The 26,819-nt window shown below is 37.9% G+C and overlaps 1 protein-coding gene across 1 annotated transcript in view; it reads left to right on the forward strand.

Annotated features, from left to right (window-relative positions):
- CFAP91 (cilia and flagella associated protein 91) overlaps positions 1-26,819 on the forward strand; it is a 98,575-nt gene continuing 71,756 nt past the window's right edge. Inside the window, exons 1-5 of the mRNA XM_045088428.1 lie at positions 1-218; positions 6,453-6,529; positions 7,238-7,395; positions 8,141-8,224; positions 9,449-9,502. Of these exons, the coding sequence (XP_044944363.1) occupies positions 95-218; positions 6,453-6,529; positions 7,238-7,395; positions 8,141-8,224; positions 9,449-9,502 (497 nt within the window). The 5' untranslated portion in view covers positions 1-94. The remainder of the gene's footprint in view (positions 219-6,452; positions 6,530-7,237; positions 7,396-8,140; positions 8,225-9,448; positions 9,503-26,819) is intronic.

Below are 26,819 nucleotides of genomic sequence, written 5' to 3' on the forward strand. Positions count from 1 at the left end.
CGAGGCTGAGGAGGAGGTTACCATAGCTACCGTGCACACAGCAGCTATGCGTCCCTAGTTGGTCCCCGGCTGGCCGGAGGGAAGAGGCGACACCATGAGCCATGTGGTGACTATCGAGGAGCCCCAGGCCAACCTGCAGGTGTCTCAGACCCGGTGCGGGGTGAGGTCGAGGGCCTGGGGCAACGTCTCTACCAGTCGACAGTATGATTTTCTGTACGGTAAGGGTGACACCAGACTTCCCTCCTGAGTTACTGCCTCCTGAGCTAGGTGGGCTTCGGGACAGTGGGACCGAGCCAGGAGCCCGGTGAGCGGAAGATGAGCCTCAGATCAGATCCCTTGTCCGCGGTTATCCTTTGTTGGGTGGGGGCAGCTCGGAGCTCCCAGGTGGCGGTGCTCTCCCTGCTCGTTGGGAGCCCCAGGTGTGCTCAGCGTGTCTGAGCACCGCGCCGGATCATCCGCCTTTACTGTTCGCCACGATCTTTTCCTGATAATTTGCACAGCCTTAAGCAGTCTTTCTAAAACCTGTTCCCACTGTTTTGTTATCCAGAAAAGTGTGCAGTGATTTGCAGAGTTGGAGATTCACTCAAATCCCCACGATGAAACTGCAAAAATGACCTTCCCGCTCCCATTCTCCGGGCAACTCAAAATTTGGCTTTGTATATAAAGAAGTAGCAGTTTATCTCACCTTTGTTTTTAGTTTTATCTTTTTTAAAAAACTTATTGTTACTCATCAGAGCATTGCTTATAAACTATGTCCGCTGGATTCTTTTGGGTCAGTAAAGGCAGGCCCAGTTTGTTTCAGTACTATGCTTGTCCGTTGATGTTCTGTTTCTTTTACTGGATCTTTAAGTTCCTTGAGTTCTTTAGGTACTTGTTTTATACAGTTTTGCAGGCTTATCATCATCAGTGTTGGTACATATGCGAGCTGCTTCACAAAAAACCTTACTGAATTTTGAATTTACTATTATAAGAATTTTAATCAATTAAACATGATTTTTCTAATTTTGCCCTCATTGATCCCATGCTCTTCTTCTGAACCCTGCATTGCTTTTTAACCATGTGGTAGCTCCTCTAGGATTCCCAGGATCATCTTTGGATGGATATCCAGAGGTTACCCATTTCCTGGTATAGGGACTGTGTAATGGGTTGCTTGGGTATTATGGGCAGTGGTTTTCTTCATTCACTCTTGGTTTCATCTTGTAAAAATAAGTCTGGTAAACTGTAAAAACATCACGTTGGTTTCAAAGGTAATTTGGAAATTGGATAGACCTCTTCAGTAAAGACAGGCAAAGAATTTATCAAGCTTCTTGTCTCTTTTATCCTTAAAAGTATTGCTTTCTCTCTTTCACTCTTGCAGAAGGATTGCTAAATATTTCCATGTTCCTTGCAAGGAACAGAAACCCACTCAAAACAGGCCAAATAAAGTTTGGATTGTTCCAATAAAACAGAGAGTCTCACAACTATTAATGGACAGGAAGCATAGTTTAGCTAGGACAAAGTAGAACCAAGACAAGGAAGGTCAGAGCTAAGTTGTGGTGCCCTTTTGCCTGATTTCTTGGACCTTATGGTTTTTTTACCTTGTTTAGGTTGTCATATTTAGCAAGTAAAAGTATAGGATGCACAGTTAAATTTGAATTTGAAATAAGCAATGAATAATATTTTAATACAAATTTTTAGCCCCATGCAATATTTGGGATCTATTTATATGAAAAGTTATTCATTGCCTATATGAAATTTAATGGAGCATCCTGTATTTTAGCTATCAACTCTAACCTTTGCTCTTTTCTGTGCATATGTTTCCTTCTTCCATCTGACAGGAAGCCACTGCTTTATGGATTTCTCTTACTGTGATGGGGACTGGGGTGGCAGTCTACATGACCTCTTATCCTAAAACTCATCATCAATTGTATGGAGACCTCATGTATCTTAGCTGAAAATTGAAGAGAGAAATAACGTAGATTGTTGACAAGCCAGTGAATTGACTGACTTGGGTCCAGTTTCCACCCTGACAGAACTGTGCTAGTGTCGGTGTGGTGGTCAGTGGTATACACGTGAACACCTTTCCAACTTTTTCATGCTTCCCCTGTTCCCACCCCTCAAACCCAATGGACTTTTCACCATAGTTAATTGTCTGCAAGGCTTTTGCTCCTCTAAGAAGCTTTGGGTGCCTTCATTAAATGTAATATTTACTCTTCTGATCACTCTAGCAATTAAGATTGATTCAGATGCCTTCCATTTTTTTGGTATTTTAGAGTTAACATCATTTTCTTAGTAGATTTTACCTCATTTATATACCATTTTGCATTTAACTCAGTTTTTTGGTAAATGCTTTGTGTCTCTCAAGTACCTCTTGAAGTGACCAGTGTACATTGTCACTTTGCTGAATCTGTACATTATTAGTTATATATACAGTAGTATATATAACTATATATATATAGTTACATATACAGTAGTCCTGATAATGAAAGCCTTTTAACTATATGATACAGTTTTTCTAGCTTCCAAAAATGTTTTAAAATGCTTTCTAGATATATCATAAGCTCTTTCCTCCCCCCCCCCAGAATATGCAATTTAGTATATTTTTGCCTAAAAGTAATCCTTCTGTCTTGGGGTTTTATACACTTCTTCTCATGATTACTTGGTTGTGATAACTTCGTAGGCTTGCCAGAACAGTTTCTACAGTACAGTTAAATTGGCTGAGGGGCTTTCCCATGGTTTCTGTGGGAAACTTCCACCCATAAAATTCATGGGGTTCCGATAATATTGGGCCTGGGAACCAGAAGGATTGGAGTTGAAATTCTAACGGTCAGTAAGTGGCTAATTTCTTGAAGCCTCAGTTTCCTCCCCTATAAAAAGGAGGCCTAGTGCCTATCTCATTGGCTTTTTGAAAGGATTAAATGGAATATTGCTTCTAAAGTACTTAATACCTGTCCAGGAATAAGCAAGTGATACCTGGTGAGTACTATTACCTGGGCATCTCAGAGGTCTTTCTATTGCCTTTCGAGCATTGATTATGATCACAGTTGTGGGGTATGTTGCAGAATGTAGCCATAAATCCTACAGTATTATGCCATTATCTTCTATGGATGGCAGGAATGTTTCTATAGATCACATGTCTTTGTACTCCTTATGGGTAGAAGAGGAGAATGGTTTATAATTTATTATTCAGATTTAGGAGAAATGCAGCCTAAGCTCATTTAAAATGAACAACATGGGTGGAACCAAAGACCCAGTGACATCTTTTAAATCACTTAAAGTAAGAGTATGAATAGAAATTTCCTTTTGGGGGCACTTGGGTGCCTCAGTCAGTTAAGTGTCTTCCTGCCCTTCCCCCTGCTTATGCTCTCTCTCTCTCTCTCCCTGTGTGTCAAATAAATAAATAAATAAATAAATCTTTAAAAAAGTTTCCCTTTGTCCCATACTATTCCTAATATATCAGATGTGTTGAAGCTATAGCCTTTTCCCCTTTAAACAGGTGCATTCATTCAGCCTTCAGATTCACTAGCCTGTAATTTGGGGCCATAAAATCTGGTCTCATCATTCCTAATCAGCCCAGTTTTCATCACTTCTCAACTTGAATCATAGGTGTGGATTTGGGTGCTGCAGTTGAAGAAGAGTATATCTAAGGATGATGATTCCCAAAGTCATATCACTGATCCAGACTTCTCTCCCAAACTCTAGATTCTTATATCAAATTGCCTGCTTCATTTCTCCATTTGGACATATAATAGATGCCTAAGGCATGCTTTTCATGTTCTCCCTAAAAACCTGCACCATCACAGGCTTTCCTGTGTCAATTGATACCAGCCCCATACTTTATTTTTGTATTATTATTATTTTTATTATGTTATGTTAGTCACCTTACAGTACATCATTAGTTTTTAATGTAGTGTTCCATAATTCATTGTTTGCATATAATACCCAGCACTCCATGCAGTATGTGCCCTGCTTAATACCCCCTCACTGGGCCAACCCATCCCTCCCCAACCTGCCATCCAAAACCTTCAGTTTGTTTCCCAGAGTCCATAGTCTCTCATGGTTCATCTCCCCTTCTGGTTTCCCACCCTTTATTTTTCCCTTCCTTCTCCTAATGTCCTCCATGCTATTCCTTACATTCCACAAATAAGTGAAACCATATGATAATTGACTTTCTCTGCTTGACTTATTTCACTTAGCATAATCTCCTCCAGTTCCATCCATCCAGCCCAATACATTGCTAAGTCGAAAAATCTTGGAGCCATCATTGTCTCATCTCTCTCTCTTTCTGACACACACCATTCCAATCCATTAATAAGTCCTCTCTGTCCAACCTTAAAAATATATCTAAAATCCTGCCCCATTTCATAAGTTCTCTTGCCATCAATATCATTTTTTCTCTAGGCTCACTGCATGAGCCTCCTAATAGGTCTCCCTGTCTTTTCGATTGTTTCCATGCTATCTGTTCTTCACTGGGCAGCAACAATGAACATTTTATTATTTTTTAAAATATTTTATTTATTTATTTTAGAGAGAGAGCATATGAGATAAGTGGGGAGAGGTGTAGAGAGGTAGAGGAGGAGAGTAGAGGGAAAGGGAGAGAATCCCAAGCAAACTCCACACTGAGTACAGAGCCCTATGTGGGGCTCAATTCCACAACCCCAATTTCAGCTCATGACCTGAGCTGAAACTTAACCAACTGGGCCACCCAGGAGCCCCTACAATGAACATTTTAAAATGTAAGTCAGATTTTGTCACATCTTGTTTCAAAATCTTACAATGGTTTCCCACCTAACTCAGATTAAAAGCCAAAGTCTTTTCAGTGGTCCACAAAGCCCCATGTGATCTAGGCCCCTGATAACTTGCCTGACCTTTTATCTACCCTGTTTTGCCCCTCTCACTCTGTTTCAATCCTGTTGGTTTCTGCTGTTCTTCAAACACATCAGGCATGCTGCCGTCCTAGGGCCTTTGCTCTGTTTCCTCTGCTTCAAATGCTCTTCAGATAACTCTGTAGTCAACTCCCCACTTGCAGGTCTCCTTAAATGCCACCCTTTGGGGTGCCTGAGTGGCTCAGTGAGGTTAAGCATCTTCCTTTGGCTCAGGTCATGATCCCTGGGTCCTGGGATTGAGTCCCACATTGGGCTCCCTGCTCAGCGGGGAGCCTGCTTCTCCCTCTGCTGCTCTCCCTGCTTGTTCTCTCCCTCCCTCTCTCTCTGTCAAACAAACAAACAAATAAAATCATTAAAAAAAAAAAAAAGAAGTCATCCCTCAATGAGGCCTGGTCTGCCCTGACTATTCTGTGTAAAATTGCAACCCAATTTCCCTTACCTGCTCTTTCCCCACTTTTTTAGTAGCACTTAACTGTCCTCTAACATATTATATAATATGCAAATTTGTTGTGTTGTTTATTGTCTCTCATGAAGTCAGGGATCTTTATCTTTTTCTTGATATGTTCGAGGCACCTTGAACATAGTAACCTGTCCATAAATCTTTCTTGAATGAAAGAGAGCTGAGCCTCTTGTAGTTTTTCAACCTTGGGGAGAATATTAAAAATCTGCATCCAATATATCATTTTTGTTTGGTAACTGAGGAGTTATTAGACTCTAGGAATTGACTCACATTATCTAAATTAAATTAAATTTAAATTACATATAAATCACAATGACAATTATTAATTCCTGTGAAGAAATATATTGCCAAATCATATAGACTAGTTGGCCAGGGTATTTGTTTCTAAAGAGATACCTATTTGGGAAATCAAACCTCTATCTGAAGGTTGCTTATGAATTTAATGTCATGTTATTTCATTTTAAGAGATGGCATAATAAATCATAAATATTATTCATTGTTTTAAAGATATACCTAACAAACCCATACTTACAATAACAGGGTAACCTTTTGTTGAACTTTGGAGAAAAAACTTTGTCCCATCATCAACATCCTTCTAAATTTAAGGAGTGAATTATAGCTGATTTTATTTATTTATTATTAGAGAATGACATTTTCTTATTATGTTTATCAATTCTGAGGTGACATGTTGTTAAGAGTTTGTATCTTTCCCTTGTACTGAATATGGGAGGTAGTGCTGCAGTGTGTTATTTCTTTCACTTGCAAAGGGGCGTAGTTAGTGTATATATCTTAGAGTATTTCTTGGGCCACCTAGACCCAGAAAGTGGTCTGGGTAACAGAAAGCGGTCTGAAAGAAAAGATGGCGTATTTATGCTCGGGTGCTTGAGAACATATCAGGCCTACTTTTTGCCTTCTAATTCTATTTCCTGACTTTGGAATATACGGAGGAGAAATGCATCTAACAGACTCTCACTGGTGACAGAGTAACAGGGCAATGAGCTTCTGTAGAGTTAGGCAATATCTAAATCTTGTAATTAGTTTTCCAATTAAGAAGTTACATTTTTTTGCTATTATTCTCAGTCTAGATATATTCCATTCCTTATACCACCTTATTGTTTATTTTGCAGATCCATTGTTTATTGTGTCGAGTGAGAAAGACCATACACAGGCAACTATCCAAGCTAATCTGATTCGAAACAGACTGGTAAGTCAATGACTAAGGCCACCTAATGAACTTGAACCATCTAGTTTTGCTAACCACACTAATCAGACTGACTAATCATGAGATTTCCAGTGGATTTTGTATTCTGCAGAAATCACTCTGCCATGATTACTATGGGATAAGACATCTTGATACTTATGGCCCACTGTGAAGATTAATTAACTAATAGTGAATAAAGGACTCATTATAACCTAATTTATTTCAGTGGGAAAAGTTATATGTGCCTGTGTTAAAAGAATTCAAATAGTACAGAAACATATATAGTATGAAATAAATTCTGTCCCTCATCCCCCTTCTTATAATCATCCATTGCCATCAGTTTCTTGGGTATCTTTCTAGAGATATTCTATTCATATACAATTACCCTTCTTTCTATGCCATATATACTGTTTTTGTACCTTTCAAAATTTATAATAATAAATAAAATGCTTTAGAAAATCTGATGGTGGGGCACCTGGGTGGCTCAGTAGATTAAAGCCTCTGCCTTCAGCTCAGGTCATGGTCTCAGGGTCCTGGGATCGAGCCCTGCATTGGGCTCTCTGCTCAGTGTGGAGCCTGCTTCCTGGCTCTCTCTCTGCCTGCCTCTCTGCCTACTTGTGATCTCTGTCTGTCAAATAAAAGAAAATTTTTAAGAAAATCTGATGGTAAGATTTTGTCCTTTTCCTCCCTATCTGCCTGTCCTAATATTAGAAAAAAGTTCCCAGGTTTAGAACCATGTTCAGTAACCTGATCCATTATCCAAGATATTCTCTCTATTGGAGCAAGGCAGACCCTGTCCCACCATTCATCCGCCGGGAATGGAAAGGACAGGAGGAGAAACACAGAGAAGCCCTCAGGCAGCTTACCACGTAAGTGTCAGGTAGCTTTGGCTGCTAATCATGTTTTTAATAAATGTGTTTTTCTTCTTAAGAATTTTTATTCTGCATTTTTTAAAAGTACAATTGTGATGTTACACCCGGGTCAATTGACCAAAAGAGATCTGATTCAGGGGCAAAGGTTATGGGATTATAGTTAGTAGATATTCTCAGAAGCTTGGAGTGAATATATATATTAAATGACAATTTGCCACCAAAGGTAGAGGTAGAAGTGACTGAATTTGTTTCTTTGATCCATCTTAGAAATTGCAACTATACCCTTCTGCTAATATCTAAATATATATATATTTGGAGATTTGCAGCCAAAGCACCTTCAGAGACAAGTCTCTTGAATTCTTTATTCTTTTAATTATTTATAAATCATGCCTAGTAAGTTTAAAAAGCTACCTTTCAGCCTGGACATAAAAAGTTTCTCTTAAAACTCTGTTATTCCTATATACTATTAATTAAAAGTGTGTATTTTTGTATGTGAGATTTCATAAACCCACTTTTTTCTTACTCTTCCTTCTTCTTTTTAGCCCCTGGTTTCCTGGCTCAGGGAAAGTAATTATTATGTAGTCTGAGATGTAGGTCAGTCAGATGCATGTTATAGATGACTTTGCTCTCAGTCTCAGATACTCTGTGCATCTCCTACTTTATAGACATAAAAATATGAAATAGAAATTATATTTGAAAATGACACATTAGACTTTAATAATGTTTTTCTGCTTCATTTTAGAACTGGTGAGTCTTTTCAGATGACTAAAGAGACTTATGAAGATCCTGAAGTTACTGGAAGGAATCGCTACAAATATTTTGAAAGGTAAAAAGTAATTACTAATGAAAATGAGCCCAGATATTATTAGAAAATGTCTTTTATGAGAATATTAGCAGCTGTCAGTTTTGAGTGCATGCAGTGTGTCACGTACCAGTTTAAGTGCTTTATATCTATAATCATTTTTTTTTTTTTAGATTGTAAAACTACACCCAACGAGGGGCTCTAGCTCACAACCCCAAGATCAGTAGTTGCATGCTCTACCAAGTGAGCGAGGCAGGCACTCTATATAATCAATTTTTATAACAGAATTGTAGGATAAGATATATTATCCCTCTTTATCAATAAGGAAGCTGAGACCAAGAGAGGAAAAATAAATTGCTTGAAGTCTCTTAAGTTAGCAAGTGGCAGATCTGGGATTCCAGCTAAATCTGCCTAACATCAGTAGCTGTAAGTAAGAATGTAAATTTGAGAACAAAATGAAGTCATCAAATCAAATGAGATATAGCAGATTCATCATGACAGTCATAGTACATGGGAAATTGTGATAAGTAGACAAATAGGCAACATTCACTGTCTTTGTGTGAGTGTTGTCAAAACCAACATGGTCGAAAATTTCACTTTGTTTCATTTGTGATCAGTATTCATGTGATAATCCTGTAGTTGGGTTAAAATAAAATGAGGATCTCTCTATAGGTCTTAGGTGGTTAGAAAAACAGTCGTGATGCCATATGTACATAAGCTTTCTTGAGAACATAAATTTGTTATCCACATTGTTATTTGTAAGCAACCTCTTTAGAGAAGTTTTATAACGCTGACTTTTTAGAGAAGTCTTAAATTTTCAACATAGTATTCTCAATTCCTAGACTTTCTGGGGGTAGTTTTTAGAACTAAGTCATTGCGAATTTCACAGTGTCTCAGGGAACTGAAGTTGCTGGGAACGGATGACCAGCTGAAGCCCAGGTATAAGGCATTGCTTCTGAAACTGTGGCTTGTTTACCATCTGCAGGGAAAACACTGGAATGTTTATTACAAATGCAGATTCATTAGCTCTATCTTAAATCTCCTGGATCTCCTGGGCTAGACTTGGTAATTAGCATTTTAAACAAAATCTCCCCCACTCTCCAGTGATTTTGTGTTTGTCCAGATTTGAGGATTACCAGTACGGGATATTCAAGCTCACTGATTTTAAGGGACTAATATGAGAGTTGGAATAAAGCCCAGAGAGCACACAATGAAAAAGTTCCACATGTTTTTGTTTTTCTCCACCAGACCTTTCCTTCCATTTCAACAGATGCCATTCAATGTCATTTTTGCAGCAACCAAGTAAGTAACTGTTATTTTACAATTTTTTTTTCTGTTTATTCCCATATTTGTTTCCAGAAGATAGTTCTCTAAATCAACATTTTTCAAATTCCAGATCACAAATCATTAGAAAGTCATGACATATTTTAGTGGGTCATGAATAGCATTTTAGAAAATGAAATAGAAAATAACCAAAAGCATCAGATACTTTGAGGGTAAATTGCCTTTTTGCTAATAATTTCTGTTTTGGATAGATATATACATATGTTCATATGTAATGATTATGATGTAAAATGTATTTCTTATTACACATTTTGGTAAAAATACAAGTTAAAAAATGCTTTAAATATCCTCTTTGCTTCCCTGAAACACACACTTACTTGGCAACAACTCTTCAGTATTTTATCGAGAAAAGTAATCAGTTATGAAATAGTTTTTGAGTACTGGAAGTTCATAATTTAATAATCATCTAATATACACAAGGTTATTCAATATACAATGATCAACAAAACATGGTTTTTGTCCCAGAGAGGAATGGCCCAAGGTGACAGAAAAGTAAAGGACAGGGGCCAAAGCTGGGATGAGTGTGCAGTTCTCCAGTATTGTTTTAGGGCTGTACTGTTTTGCTCTACTGTTTCCTGTGTCAGTATAACATAATGTGTTTACAAGAGAAATCATTGAAATGATCAGGAAAAGAAGCCTTTCTTAAGGTCTCAGATTTCTGAACAGAAATTTGGATAGGGCTTGGCTTTCAAACAAGTATTTAAAGGATATCCTAATGATACAGCATTTTAAGAATAGATGTTATCAAATGCCTGTAATCCTCAAGATAAGTGCCAGTTATGATCCTGATTCTGAGTATTTATTTATTTATTTAAAAATATTATTTATTTATTAGGGAGTGCATGAGTGGGGGGGAGGTTTATAGACTCCCCACTGAGCAAGGAGCCTGACACAGAGCTTGATCCCAAGATCATGATCTGAACCAAAGGCAGATGCTTAACTGACTGAGCCACCCAGGTGCCCCTCTCCTCTGATTTTTTAAGACTATGCATGGATACTTTTGGCTCTTATACAGATGGAGAATAGATTTCTTGCTCTCCCCCTAGAGAGAGCAACTTTGTGTGGTGTCAGTTTACTCAGGGATGGCTGCAGACTTGTTTTCAGTGAAATGCTCTGTATGAGAAAGGAGGAACATATGAGATTGAGAGATCCTTATAGATATCTTTGATAACTCTTTGAAAGCAGGCTTAGTGGATCATCTACTTTGGAGGTAATATTTATGTCAGGTCTAAAAGTTGTTTAATTGTGGGGAGTTCCGGGTTGACAGTGATGAACACTAAGCCTCTTCTTTTCTAAATAACTGTGATGTGAGAGATTCCCTATAAGAATTAAACCATAACAGTTGACATCTTAGATACTCTCTTTGAAGTTTTTAAGGAATTAATCAGTATCCCTGAATGCAATCAGCTCTGGGATTCTGGCAGGGTTGAATTTCTGAGCAATGAGGATAATTCACCTTACGTTAGCAGGGATGGAATTGTCTGGGGGACCAGCTGGCCTTCTCCAGCCTTTCATGGTTGGCCGTGGACTCTTTACTTTGGACTCATGTAAGCATCTTGGTGAAAAGGATAAAAAGTTAACATTTTAAAAAAGTTCAGTGGCAGGTTTTAGTTCCACATGTAAGGAGCTTGGCAGTTGCCATCTGTCCTATCAACAAGTAAAAAGCGGAACAAACTGAAAAAGCAACAACTTTTCTTGGATCTGTAAGAAAGGGGAGGATTCAGGGCAAACTGCTGCCCTAAGATTAGAGTGTCAGACAGGTTATAAGGAGGCATGGATTCCCAGAATCCCAGAGATTCATGAGTGGAAACAACTCCAGAAACCAATTCCAGATAGGAAAACCTGAACGATGACTGATGAATTGCAGGGCGCCTGGGTGGCTCAGTTGTTAAGTGTCTGCCTTCAGCTCAGGCCATGATCTCAGGGTCCTGGGATCAAGCCCCACATCGAGTTTCCTGCTCAGTGGCAAGCCTGCTTCTCCCTCTCCCACTCCCCCTGCTTGTTTTCCCTCTCTCACTGTCTCTTTCTCCCTGTCAAATAAATAAAATCTTTAAAAAAAATTGATGAGTTGTTGGAGGCTCTGAGAATTAAATTTTAGGGGGACCTAGTCATTGGAGCTCCCACAATTTTGTGAGATTTACCTCCAGGAGCTCAACTAGGTTCTCAAAGGGGGTTTAGGGAAAAAGCCCCTCATGTGGGGAATGGAAAGGGAACTCTTTTGAAATATGCCAGAGCACTGTGTTCTTAACAAGGTCAGTTATTAGGAGAAACTAGTTAACCAGAGTCTAACCTCCTGGAATTACTATGGCCTAACTCACCTGGGGGAAGGATAATATGCAATTCTATCCTTCTCTAACCATCTTGCCCAACCTGGGGAGGAGGCAGATGGAGAAAAAACTGGGAAACACTTAGGAAATTCACAGTCCATATGCATAGGCTCACCAAAAGACTGAGACATAATCACAGGACAATAGAATACTTATTTTCCCCCTCTTTCCCACTTCACCACCACATTACTAAAGGCCTATTTACAGTAGTTCTTCTCACCCAGTATTATGTGTATCAGTCAAGAATCAAAAGGCATACTGAAAGGCAAAAAACAATTTGAAGAGGCAGTATAAGCATGAGAACCAGACATGGGAGATATGTTGGATTATCAGATCAAGAATTTAAAACGACTATGATAACACGCTAAGGAGGTCTAATGGATAAAGTGGATAGCATGCAAGATCAGATAGGCAGTGTAAACAGAGAAAAGGAAATCTTAAATTTAAAAAATGCTAGAAATAAAAAATGCTATAGCAGAAATGAAGAATACCCTTGATGGGCTCACTAGTAAGTTGGACATAGCTTACGAAAGAATTTTGGGGCTATAAGTTAGAACCATAGAAAGCCATAAAACTGGAAAGCAAAGAGAATAAAGACACAAGGACTGAAAAAAGGAACAGAATACCCAAGAGCTGTGGACAACTACAAAGATAAAATAAATGTATAATGGAAATACCAGAAGAAGAAAGAGAGAAAGGAACAGAAGACATATTTAAAACAATCACTGAGGACTTCCCCAAATTAATATCAGACATCACACTACAGAGTTAGGAAGCCCAGAGAACAACAAGCAGGATAAATGCCAAAAGTACACTTCTCTTACTGATAATTACTTTTCACTGATAAGACATATCTTATTCAAACTAAAGAGAATCAAGATAAAAAAAGAAATTTTGACAGAATCTAGAGGACAAAAATACCTTACTTACAGAGGAACAAAGATGAAAATTACTTCTGACTTCTCAGAAATCACATGTGTAAGAAGAGGGAGACGTGAAAATTTAAAGTGTTGAGATAGAAAAAATATCAACCTAGAATTCTGTATCCTATGAAATTACCTTTAAAAGTGAAGGAGAAATAAAAACTTTCTCAGACAAACAAAAATTGAGAAAATCTGTTGCCATTAGACCTTATAAGAAATGTTAAAAGATGTTCTTTAGAGAGAAGGAAAATAATAAAAGTCAGAAGCTTGGATCTGCATAAAGAAAAGATGGAATAAATGAAGGTAAAATGAAAAGTTTTATTTTTTTAATCTAACAGTTGACAGTTTGTTCAAAATAACAGCAACGATGTGTTTGGAAACATATATAGTTGATACACAGTAGACTCTTGAAAATATGGAGGTTAAGGGTACTGACCCTGACATACTGAAAATCTATGCATAACTTTTGACTTCCTTAAAACTTAACCTACTCATAGCCTACTGTTGACTGGAAGGCTTACCAATAATATAAACAGTCAGTTAACACATACATATTTTGTATGTTGTATATATTATGTACTATATTTTTTACAATGTTAAGAAAATCATAACAGAAAATAGATTTACAGTACCGTATTGTATTTAGGAAAAAAATCCACATATAGATGGATCTATGTGATTAAAACCTATGTTGTTCAGGGTTCAACTGTGTGTGTGTGTGTGTGTGTGTTTGCTTATGTATGCTTATATAAAGTAAAATGACAGCAATGATAGGTGAAAGAGAAGAATTAGGATTATTTTGTTATTATATAAGGTATGTACACTACCCATGAAGGAATATAATGTTATTTGAAAGTGGACTTGGATTAGTTTTAAATATATATTGCAAGCTCTGGAGCAACCACTAAAAAAAGTCAAAAAGGAAGTATAACTAATAATACTTAATAAAAAAGATAAAGTAAAATCATATAAAATGTTCAACTAAAGCCATAAAAAGCAGAAATATGGTAGAAGACAAAATAAGAACAAAAAACAAGAACAACAAATAGAAAATGGTAACAAATATAGTAGACCTTAATCCAAATATATCAACAATCACTTTAACCATCAGTGGTCTAAATGTACCGATTAAAAGACAGATATAGTCAGGATGGATCAAAAAACAAGAACCAACTATATATTGTCAATAAGAAATCCACTTTATATTTTATTTTATTCAGTTTTTTAATTTTCCAGTATAGTTAACATACAATGTTATATTAGTTCCACCTGTACAGTGTAGTGATACAACAGTTCTATACACTACTTGGTGTTCAGCATAATAAATGTACTGTTTAATCCCCATGATTTATTTTACCCATACCTCCAGCTACCTCCCCTCTGGTAACTACCAATTTGTGCTCAATAGTTAAAAGAGTCTATTTCTTGTTCTCTTTCTCTCTCTCTCTCTCTTTTTTTAAAGAAACCCACTTTAACTATAAAAACACTTATAGATTCTTTTTAAGATTTTATTTTTAATGTTGGGGCACCTGGGTGGCTCAAGGGGTTAAGCCTCTGCCTTCAGCTCAGGTCATGATCTCAGGGTCCTGGGTCAAGCCCTACATCAGGCTCTCTGCTCAGCAGGGAGCCTGCTTCCTTCCCTACCCCCTGTCCACCTCTCTTCCTACTTGTGAACTCTGTCTGTCAAATAAATAAATAAAATCTTTTTTAAAAAATTTATTTTTAATGTCTATACGCAGTGTAGGGCTTGAACTCACAACCCCAAGATCTAAGAGTTGCTCTATTGACTGAGCCAGCCAGGTGCCCCAAGACACCTATAGATTAAATGGGTGGAGAAAAATACATTATGCCAACACTAATTAAAAGAAACCTACAGTAGTTATATTAATTTCAAAAAGAGCAGACTTCAAAGCAAGGAAAATTATCAGGGATAAATAGAGGCATTATGTAATGATAAAAGGCTCAGTTCTCCAAAAAGACATACATTCTTTCACATGTATGCACCTAACAACAGAATGTCAAACTACATAAAGCAAAAACTAATAGAATTACAAGGAGAAATGGATGAATCCATTATCATAGTTGGAGACTTTAACACCCTTCCAGCAGAAATGGACACATCTAGCAGGCAACAAATCAGGAAGGCCCTAGTTGAACTCAACAACACCATCAATCAACTGGATGTAATTGATATCTATAGATTACTTTGTCCAACAACTGCAGAATACATATTTTTCTCAAGTTCACATGGAACATTCACCATGATAGACTACATTCTGGGCCATAAAACACAATTTAACAAATGTGAAAGAATAGAAATCATACAGTGTCTGCTGTCAGACCACAATGGAACTAAACCAGAAACTAGTAACAGAAGGGTAACAGAATTCCTGAATATGTAGAGATTAAATGATACATTTCTAAATAACACAAAGGAGAAAGAAGAAATTTCCACAGAAATTGAAAAGTATTTTGAGCTTCATGAAAATGGCAATACAGTTTATCAGAATTTATGGAGTACATTGAAAGCAGTGTTCAGAGGGAAATTTATATTGAATTTATGTATTAGAAAATAACTAAAACCAATCATCTAAGCTTTCACCTTAGGAAACTAGGAAGAGGAGAGCAAATTAAATCCAAAGCAAAAGAAAGGAAACAATAAGAATTAGAGCATAAATCAATGGAATTGATCAAGGAAATCAATAGAAAAAAGTCAGTGAAGCCAAGAGCTGGTTCGTCAACAAGATCACTAAAATTGATACCTCTAGGGACACCTGGGTGGCTCAGTTGGTTAAGCTGCTGCCTTCAGCTCAGGTCATGATCCCAGTGTCCTGGGATCGAGTCCTACATTGGGCTCCTTGCTCAGCAGGGAGCCTCCTTCTCTCTCTGCCTCTGCCTGCTGCTCTGCCTGCTTGTGTTCTCCCCCTCTCTCTCTGACAAATAAATAAATAAGTAAATAAAATCTTAAAAAAAAATTGATACCTCTAGCTGGGATAACTAAAAAAAAAAAAAAAAAAAAAAAAAAAAAAAACAGAGAGGACACAATTTACTAATATCAGAAATGAAAACAAGGACCTCACTACAGATTTTATTGATGTTAAAAATGTAAAGGAATACTATGAATAACAATACCTGCAAATTTGGTAACCTAGATGAAAAGACTAATTTCTTGAGGCTCAGATGGTTAAGCGTCTACTTTTGGCTCAGGTAATGATCTCCAGGTCCTGAGATCAAGCCCCATGTTGGGCTCCATGCTCAACATGAAGCCCGCTTCTCCCTCACCCTCTGTTTGCTGCTCTCCCTGCTTTTGCTCTCTCTGTCTCTCTTTCTTTTTCTTTCTTTCTTTTTTTTTTTAAGATTTTATTTATTTATTTGAAACAGAGAGAGAGAGCACAAGTAGGCAGAGAGGCAGAGAGAGGGAGAAGCAGGCTCCCTGCTGAGCAGAGAGCCCGATGTGGGCCTCGATCCCAGGATCCTGAGATCATGACCTGAGCCGAAGGCAGAGGCTTAACCCACTGAGCCACCCAGGCGCCCTCTGTCTCTCTTTCTCTCTCAAACGAATAAATAAAATCTTTATTTTATTTTATTTTTTTTAAAAAAAGGTGTCTCCCTTCAGTTTGGTTCATGATCCCAGGATTGAGCCTAGGCTCCCTCCTCAGCTGGGAGCCTACTTCTCCCTTTCTCTCTGCCCCTCCCCCAGCCCACTCATTCTCTCTTTCTCACTCTGCTCTCTTTCTCTGGTAAATGTTTTCCTTTTAAAAAGAAAATACCTGAAAGACACAATTTGTCCAAACTCACACAAGAAGAAATAGACAATGTGAATAGACCTGTATCTATTAAAGAAATAAAATCAATAATTAATAACCTTCCAAAACAGAAAGCACCAGACTCAGATGGGTCTACTGGTGAATTCTACCAAACATTTAAGGAAGAAATGATACCATCCTCAACAATCTGTTTTAGATAATAGAAGAGGGAATACTTTCTAACTTTATGTGGCCAGCATTATTCTAAAACCAAAATACAGACAAAGACATTGAAAGAAGACTGCAGACCAATGAACATAGGCACAGAAATTCTCAACAGTATATTAGCAAATCAAATCCAGCAGTGTATAAAAAGAGTTATACACCACAACCAGGCTGATACTAGGCTAATTCAGCATTTGGAAATCAGTTAGTATAATCCGTCATATCAACAGGCTAAACAAGAAAAATCACATGATCATATTAATAGAGGCAGAAAAAGTACTTCACTGTATCTAATACCTGTTCATGATAAAAACTATGAGTAAACTAGGACTAGAAGGAAAATTCCTCAACTTGATAAAGAACATGTATAAAAACTTACAGTGTACTTAAATGTTGAGAAACTCAAAGCTTTTCCAAGATCAGGAACAAGGCAAAGCTGTCCCCTGTCACTCCTTCTTTTCAACATCATAAAAGTCCTAGCTAATGCAGTAAGACAAGAAAAGAAAATAAGTTACACAGATTGGTAAGGAAGAAATCTGTCTTTGTTAGCAGATGCTATGTTTATCTATTTAGAAAATTGGGGAAAAAGGACTAAAAATACCAGAACCAATAAGTGATTATAGTAAGGCTGCAGAGTACAAGGTTAATAAACAACAGTCCATTGCTTTCCTATATACCAGCAATGAACAAGTGGGATTTAAAATAAAAAAAATGCAGTACCATATACATTATCATAAAAAATGAAATATTTAGGTATCAATTCAATAAGATATATACAAGATTTATAGGAGGAAAACTATAAAACTTCGATGAAAGAAATAAAAGAACTAAATAAGTAGAGAGAGATTCCATGTTCCTGGATGACAAGACTCAGTATGGTCAAGATGTCAAGTCTTCACAACTTCATCTATGGATTTAATGTAATCTTAGTCAAAATCCCTGTAAGTTATTTTATGGCTATCAAAAATTGATTTTAGAGCTTATATGAATAGTCCTTATGTGTTGACAATAGCCAATGCAATATTGACAGAGAAGAACAGAGTTGGAGGACTGGCACTACCTGACTTCTAGACCTACTATTAAGCTATAGTAATGAAGACATAATGGTATTGGGAAAATAAAAGACAGATCAGTGAAACAGAATAGGGAACCCAGATATAAGCCCACATAAATATAACCAACTGATTTTGACAAAAAGAATAAAAGCAATACAATAGAGCAAAGTAGTTTTTTAACAAATGGTGCTGAGACAACTGGACATCTACATGCAAAAGGAAAAAAAAAAAAAAGAATCCAGACACAGACCTTACACCCTTCACAAAAATTAACTCAAAATGAATCACAGATCTCAAGGTAGAATGCAGAACTCTAAAACTCTTAGAAGATAACAAGAAGGGCGCCTGGGTGGCTCAGTGGGTTAAGCCGCTGCCTTTGGCTCAGGTCATGATCTCAGGGTCCTGGGATCGAGGCCCGCATCGGGCTCTCTGCTCAGCGGGGAGCCTGCTTCCTCCTCTCTCTCTGCCTTCCTCTCTGCCTACTTGTGATCTCTCTCTGTCAAATAAATAAATAAAATCTTAAAAAAAAAAAAAAAGAAGATAACAAGAAAAAAACCTAGATGCCCTTGGGTATGTTAATGAATTTTTAGCTGTAACACCAAAGGTACAATTCTTTAAAGAAATGATGGGTAATCTGAACTTCATGAAAGTCAAAAACTTCTGGTTTTTCGAGCAAAGATGGGAGGACCCTAGGCTTACCTTATTCCTTGAACACAGCTATTATTCTGAACACCCAAGAAATCTGAGTACTGACAGAACAAACTGCACCACCAGAGGGAGAGAAAAGGTCACATTGTGGAAGGTTGGAGGTGTGCAGATGTGATGTGGGGGTGCTGCAGAGGGAAGTGAGACCTAATCATGGAGAGAGGCAAGGTGGTGGGCAGCGTTGCATAAGGGAAACATTTCACACAAGGAAATCATTTCCCCCAAGAGACTGGCTGGGAAGATGAACGGGGCTGATTATTGTGAGTTTTTACAGTCAACAGAACTCAGACTGGAGTTTTAGAGTTCTGTGTCATGGCTGGTGTGGAGCCTCATAGGTGCTGCAGTGCTCCTGTGGAGAAGGAGGGCAGATAGCCTGAGAGGATACAGCATGATCCAAGGATCCCCTGGGATACAGAGAGAGATGGTTCCCCCTTCTTGGAGTGCATCTGCAAGAAGCAGAATTGCTTCTTCAAGGAAAAAAGAGATGGCAGGCACCATTATGCTCCCCCAACCCTTAGCACAGACACAAACATCTTCTGAGGGTGGCTAACCTGGACACTGGTTTTTGCTTCACTTTACTCCTAACTCCTGTATGTTCTGCTATTTCTAGGACAAACCTGTACCAGCCCCAATGTGGCAAGACCTTTCCCCAGAGGGAATGTCCAAGCCATGCCAGGTCCCTACAGTTTGGAGCTGTAAAACTCAGCCAGCCTGCCTGGGATAAAATACAGGTGCCCTGGAGCACCTGGGTGGCTCAGTGGGTTAAGCCTCTGCCTTCAGCTCAGGTCATGATCTTGGGGTTCTGGGATCAAGTCCTGCATCGGGCTCTCTGCTCAGCAGGCAGGGAGCCTGCTTCCCCCTTTCTCTCTGCCTGCCTCTCTGCCTACTTGTGATCTCTCTCTCTCTCTGTCAAATGAATAAATAAAATATTAAAAAAAAAACCCACAGATGCCCTGCACTGCAAGTGGGCAGACATCTGGACACAGGGTGAAGGCAGGGATCTGTGGGATCCCTGGGACATACGAGGGAAGATTGTTCACTCTTCTCTAAGGGCTTCCTAGACAGTAGTGGGCCCAAACTCCCCTCTCAAGGGAGAGGGCTGGTGCCATTTCTCTTCCCTGCCCCTCAGCATAAACTAACTACAGTAAGCAACACAAGCTAACAGTGGCAGCATAAACTGTTTACACCAAGCCCTGCCCCCTTGCACTCTGCAGTTACTTCTTTACTAGGGCAAGTGTGCCTGAGAACCTGAGTAGTGGGCCCCTCCCCCAGAAGAGCAGCATAACTGCACTGTATGCACCAAGTCTACTGACCATAGAGTGCTGCAAAGCATCAGGTCTCTCTTAATAAACAGACCAGAGCACACATAGTTAAAATTTGCCACACTCTGGCCAAGTTCCAAGCAGTCCCCAGTGCAGGCAATGTGAAATTCTGCAGAGGACTGACCTGAGGGAAAGAATAGTCATAACACAGCAGCAAATGTACACAGCATCTAGAGAGACACTTTTTGAAGTGCGTAGCCCTCGACAGCATATGAACCTCTTCTTCATAAAGCTATTACTCTCAGGAGCAGGAAATATAACAGGCTTTCATAACACACAGAAGAAGACAGAGACCTAAACAAATACCAAGATGGAGGAATTCATCCCAAGAGAAAGAAAAAGAAAAGTTCACAGTAGTGATCTAATCAAAACAGATATAAGTAATATGCCTGATCCAGAATTTAAAACAATAATCATAAGGATACTAGCTGGGCTTGAGAAAAACATAGAAGACATCAGGGAGACCTTTATCACAGAGATAAAAGACCTAAAAACTAGTCGGGCTGAAATAAAACATTCTATAACCAAGATACAAAATTGATTGGATAATGACAACAAGGGTGGACAAGATATGAAGAAGTACTAGGATAAAATTATGGAAAATAATAAAGCTGAAAAGAAGAGAGAAAGAAAAATATTGGATCATGAATGTAGATTTAGGGGACTCAGTGTCTCCACAAAGTATATAACATTCATATCATAGGAGTCCCAGAAGAAGAAGAGGAGGAAAAAGGGGCAGAAGGTTTATTTGAGGAAATGATAGCTGAAAACTTTCTGATCTGGGGAAGGAAGCATATATCCAAATCAAGGCAGCACAGAGAACTCCCATCAAAATCAGCAAAAGCATGCCAACACCAAGACACATTGTAAAATTTGCAAAATGTGGAGATAGGGAAAAAAATCATAAAAGCATCAAGACAAAAGAAGCCCCTAACTTATAAGGGAAGACAAATAATGTTAGCAGGAAACCTTTCCACAGAAACTTAGCAGGCCTGAACGGAGTGGCATGATATATTCAACATGCTGAATGGGAAAATATTCTCGGAAAAGCCAAAGTATTTTAGAAATGGGAAAAGCCAAGAATACTCTATCTAGCAAGGTTGTCATTCAGAGTAGAAGGAAAGATGGTGTTTCCCAGACAAAAACTAAGGAAGTTTGTGACCACTAAACCAGCCCTGCAAAAAATTTTAAAGGAGACTTTCCCTGGAAAAGAAAGACCAAAAGTAACAAAGACTAGAAATGAACAGAGAAAATCTCCAGGAACAAGGACAAAACAAGTAACACAATGCCACTGAATTCATATCTAACAATAATCACTCAATGTAAATGGACGAAATGCTCCAATCAAAAAACATAAGTTATCAGAATGGATCAAAACAAAACAAAAAAATCAAAACAAGACGTCTGTATGCTGCCTACAAGAGACTCACATTAGACCTAAAGGCACTTACAGCTGGAAAGTGAGATGGAGAACAACTTAACATGCTAACAGACATCAGAACAAAGCTGGAGTAGCCATGCTTATGTCAGATAAAGTAGATTTTATTTTATTTATTTATTTTTAAGATTTTATTGATTTATCTGACAGCACAAGCAGGGGGAGCAGCAGATGGAAAGGGAGAAGCAGGCTCTCTGTTGAGCAGGGAGCCTGATGTGGGGTTCAATCCCAGGACCTTGGGATCATGACCTGGGACAAAGGCAGATGCTTAACCATCTGAGCCACCCAGACACCCATAAAGTAGATTTTAAATCAAAGGCTGTAACAACAAGAGTTGAAGAAGGGCACTGTATCCTAATAAACAGGTCTGACCAACAAGAAGATCTAACGAATATAAATATTTATGCCCCCAACTTGGGAGCACCCAAATATATAAAACAATTAATACAAACATAAAGGAACTCACTGACAATAGGGGACTTTAATGGCCACTTAGAGCAATGGACAGATCATCTAAGCAGAAAATCAGCAAGGAACCAATGGCTTTGAATGACACACTGAACTGGATGGACTGAACAGATATATTCAGAACATTCCATCCTAAAGCAGCAGAATACATATTCTTTTTGGGAGTACATGGGCATTGTCCATAATAGATCATATACTAGGTTACAAATCAGGCCTCAACAAGTACAGAAAGACTGAGCTCATACCATGAATATTTTCTGACCACAATGCTATGAAACTTGAGGTCAACCACAAAAAATTTGGAAAGACCACAAATACATGGAGGTTAAAGAACATCCTGCTAAAGAATGAATGGGTCAACCAGGAAATTAAAGAAGACATAAAAGAAATACATGGAAAAAAAAGAAAATGAAAACATGCTGGTCCAAAACCTTTGGGATGCAGCAAAAGTGATCATAAGAGAGAAGTATATAGCAAGATAGGCCTATATCAGGAAGAAGAAAAATCTCAGATACACAACTTAACTTTATACCTAAAGGAACTAGAAAAAGAACAAGTGAAACCTAAAGCCAGCAGAAGAAGGGAAACGATAGAGTAAAAAAAAATGGTACAGAATTTTAAAAAACCAAACAGAACAGATCAATGAAACCAGGAGCTGGTTCTTTGAAAGAATGAATAAAATTGATAACCCCCTAGCCAGACTTATCAAGAAGAAAAGAAAAAGACCCAAATAAATAAAATCACAAGTGAGAGAAGATAGATCACAACCAATACCACAGAAATTCAAACAATTATAAGAGAATATTATGAAAAATTATATACCAACAAATTGGGCAATCTGGAAGAAATGGACCTAGAACATATATACTACCAAAACTGAAGCAGGAAGAAATAGAATATTTGAACAGACCCCTAACCAGCAATGGGATTAAATCAGTGATAAAAAAATCTCCCAGCAAACAAAAGTCCAGGGTCAGGTGGGTTTCCAGGGGAATTCTGTTAAACATTTATTTTTTATTTCTTTAAAGTTTTTATTTATCCATTTGACAGAGAAAGAGAAAGATTACAAGCAGGGGGAGCAACAGGCAGAGGGAGAGGGAGAATGCAGGCTCCCCATTGAACAGGGGCCTAATCCCAGGACTGTGGGGTCATGACAAAGGCCAGACACCCAATCAGCTGAGCCACCCAGGTTCCCCTCTATCAAACATATAAAGAAGAGTTAATACCTATTCTTCTGAAGCTGTTGCAAAAAAAGAAATTGAAGGAAAACTTCCAAACTCATTCTATGAGGCCTGCTTTAGTTCCCAAATCAGACAAAGACATCACTAGAAAGAATTACAGGCCAATATCCCTAATGAATATGGATGTAAAGATAAATTTCCATAAGGTAGTAGCAAGTTGAATCCAACAGTACATTAAAGAGTTACTCACCACATCAAGTGGATTTATTCCTGGGCTGCAAGGTGGTTCAATATTCACAAATCCATCAATGATACACTATATTGATAAAAGAAAGGGAAAGAACCATATGGTCCTCTCAATAGATGCAGAAAAATCATTTGACAAATACAGCATCCATTCATTATAAAAACCCTCAACAAAGAAGGGATAGAAGGAATATACCTCAACATTGTAAAGGCCATGTACAAAAGACCCACATCTAATATCATCCTCAATGAGGAAAAACTGCGAGCCTTCCCTCTGGTCAGGGATGTACAGGGATGGCCACTTTTATCTTTGCTATTAAAGTAGTACTGAAAGTCCTAGCCTCAGCAATTAGACAACAGATTGGCAAGGAAGAAGTCAAACTTAATTATCCATAGATAACATAATACTCTATGTAGAAAACCCAAAAGACCCCACCCCAAAATTGCCAGAACTGATGACATGAATTTAGTAAAATTGCAGGATACAAATCAGGGTACAGAAATCTGTTGCATTTCTATATACCAATAATGAAGCAGCAGAAAGAGAAATCAAGAAATCAGTTCCGGGGCGCCTGGGTGGCTCAGTGGGTTAAGCCGCTGCCTTTGGCTCAGGTCATGATCTCAGGGTCCTGGGATCGAGTCCCGCATCGGGCTCTCTGCTCGGCAGGGAGCCTGCTTCCCTCTCTCTCTCTCTGCCTGCCTCTCCATCTACTTGTGATTTCTCTCTGTCAAATAAATAAATAAAATCTTAAAAAAAAAAAAAAAAGAAATCAGTTCCATTCACAATTGTACCAAAAGCAAGATACCTAAGAATAAACCTAACCAAAGAGGTAAAAGATCTGTACTCTGAAAACTGTAGAACACTTGTGCAAGAAATTGAACAAGACACAAAGAAATGGAAAAACATTCCATACTCATGGATTAGAAGAACAAATATTGTTAAAATGACTATACCACCCAAAACAATCCACACATTCAATGCAATCCCTATCAAAATATCAACAGGACTTTTCACAGCGCTAGAACAAAACAATCCTAAAATTTGTATGGAGCCACAAAAGACCCCGAATAGCCAAAGAGATCTTGTAAAGAAAAGCAAAGCTGGAGGCATCACAATTCAGGACTTCAATTTATATTACAAAACCGTAGTTATCGAGACAGTATGGTACTGGCACAGAAACAGACATCTAGATCAATGTAACAGAACAGATAACCCAGAAATGGACCCATAACTATATGGTCAACTAAACTATGGTTTCCTGCTTTGACAAAGAGGAAAGATGGAATCTTTGGAAAGATGGAATCCATGGAAAACAGTCTGTTCCATAAAAAAGAGTGTAATCTTGCCATTTGCAACAACATGGATAGAATTAGAGTGTATTATGCTAAGCAAAGTAAGTCAGAAAGACAAATACCATTTTATTTCATTCATATGTGGAATTTAAGAAACAAAACAGATGAACATGGCAGGGGGAAAGACAGGCAGACCATAAATTAGACTTTTAACCATAGAGAACAAACAGGGTTGCTGGAGGGGAGGTGGGCAGGGAGATGGGCTAAATGGGTGATGGGGATTAAGGAGGATACTTGTGATGAGCACTGGGTGTTATATGTACGTGGTAAATCACTAAACTACTCCTGAAACTAATATTACACGGTATGTTAACTAAGTGGAATTTAAATTTATTGCAAGGACAGGACTTGCTCTTTTTTTTTTTTTTTAAAGATTTTATTTATTTATTTGACAGAGATCACAAGTAGGCAGAGAGGCAGGCTCCCCGCTGAGCAGAGAGCCCAATGCTGGGCTCGATCCCAGACTCTGGGATCATGACCTGAGTCGAAGGCAGAGGCCTTAACCCGCTGAGCCACCCAGGTGCCCCACTAAGCGGAATTTAATACAAACTTTAAAAAAAATAAAAACTTTTGCCATACAAAGTGTCAGTAGAATGAGAAGACAGCCACAGACTCAGAGAAGATATTTGCAGAAGATGTATTTGCTAAAGTACCGTTATCCAAACTATGTTGTAAACTTCAAACATAACAATAAGAACAACCTGATTTTAAAATGGACCAAAGACCTTAACAGACACCTCACAAAAAGGATATACAGATTGCAAATAAGAACATGAAAAGATGCTTCATATCAAATGTCATTGGGGAAATGCAAATTAAAATGATAATCAGGTGTCACTATGAATAAATAAATAAATAAATAAATGTGTCACTACTAGAATGGCCACCATCTGGGACACTAACAATACCAGCACCAGGAACCCTCATTCATTGCTGGTGGGAAATACAAAATGCTATAGCCACATTGGGAGACAGTATGGCTATTATAAAACTAAACATACTCTTAGCATATGATCCAGCAATCTTGCTCCTTGGTGTTCACCCAAGGAGTTGAAAACTTATGCAAAAATTTGAAAAATTTACTTGCATATAAACCCATTAGTATTTACAGCAGCTTTATTCATAAATGCCAAAACTTGGAGGCAACCAAGATGTCCTTTACCAGGTTGATGGATAAACTATGGTATATTGAGACAGTGTAATATATTATTCATCACTAAAAGGAAATGAGCTATTAAGTCATGGAAAGATGTGGAAGAATCTTAAATGCATATTACTAAGACAAAGAAGCCAATCAGGAAAAGCTACAGTATGTGTGATTCCAACTATATGACATTCTGGAAAAGACAAAGCTATGGGGATTCTAAAAGGATCATTGATTGCCAGGGGTGGGAGGGGTATGGATGAATAGATGGAGTACAGAGAATTTTTAGGATGGGGAAGATACTCTGTATGACGCTGTAATGGCAGATAGGTATTATGCTACATGTACTACGTATTGTAAGGATTTGTCAAAACCAGTGGCTTAACCCACTGAGTCATCCAGTTTCCCCCAAAACACAGTTTTTAAATATAAAAATGTAGTCCTGTTGTACATGCTGCTCTACAGTGTGCTTTTTCCCTATTTTACATTGAATTATGGACATTTTTATATGTTTATAAATTCTGATTACATTTTTACTTTTAATAGCTGCATAAATTCCATTATAGGTATGCCATATTTTTTGAAGTAGTTTTTCTATTGATGGTGATCATTTAAGTTTCTCGAAAACTTAAATTTAAATCATTTTTCTTGAAAAAGAGCCACATGAATAGATTGAAAAGATTTCCCTGAGGTATGATTTAGTTAAAAGGGGAAGATGCAAAAATGTATTAATAATATGATTTCCATATTAGCAAAACAATAATAATCTATATGTGTATATTTGTTCAAGTGTAGAAGAATAAGTGTGGATGAAAATACAGCAAGATTCAAGCATAATTGAAGTATATATTCTAGATATAGGATATACAGAAAGGGTCCTTCTATAGGTGGATAAGGGAGAAAAGATATTAAGGGAAACAAACTCAAAAGTAAAAGAGAAAAACACTGCTGGGGTGCCTGGCTGGCTCAGTTGGTGGAGTTGCAACTCTTGATCTTGGGGTTGTAAGTTCGAGCCCCTCATTGGGTGCAGAGATTCCTTAAAAATAAAATCTTTATTTTATTTTTTAGATTTTATTTAAATTCAAGTTAGTTAAAATATAGTGTATTATTAGTTTCAGGGGTAGAATTTAGTGATTCATCAG

Source organism: Mustela putorius, unplaced genomic scaffold (assembly GCF_011764305.1).
Source record: "Mustela putorius furo isolate JIRA1106 unplaced genomic scaffold, ASM1176430v1.1 tig00003834_pilon_pilon_pilon, whole genome shotgun sequence".
NCBI classification, from domain to species: Eukaryota; Metazoa; Chordata; class Mammalia; order Carnivora; family Mustelidae; genus Mustela; species Mustela putorius.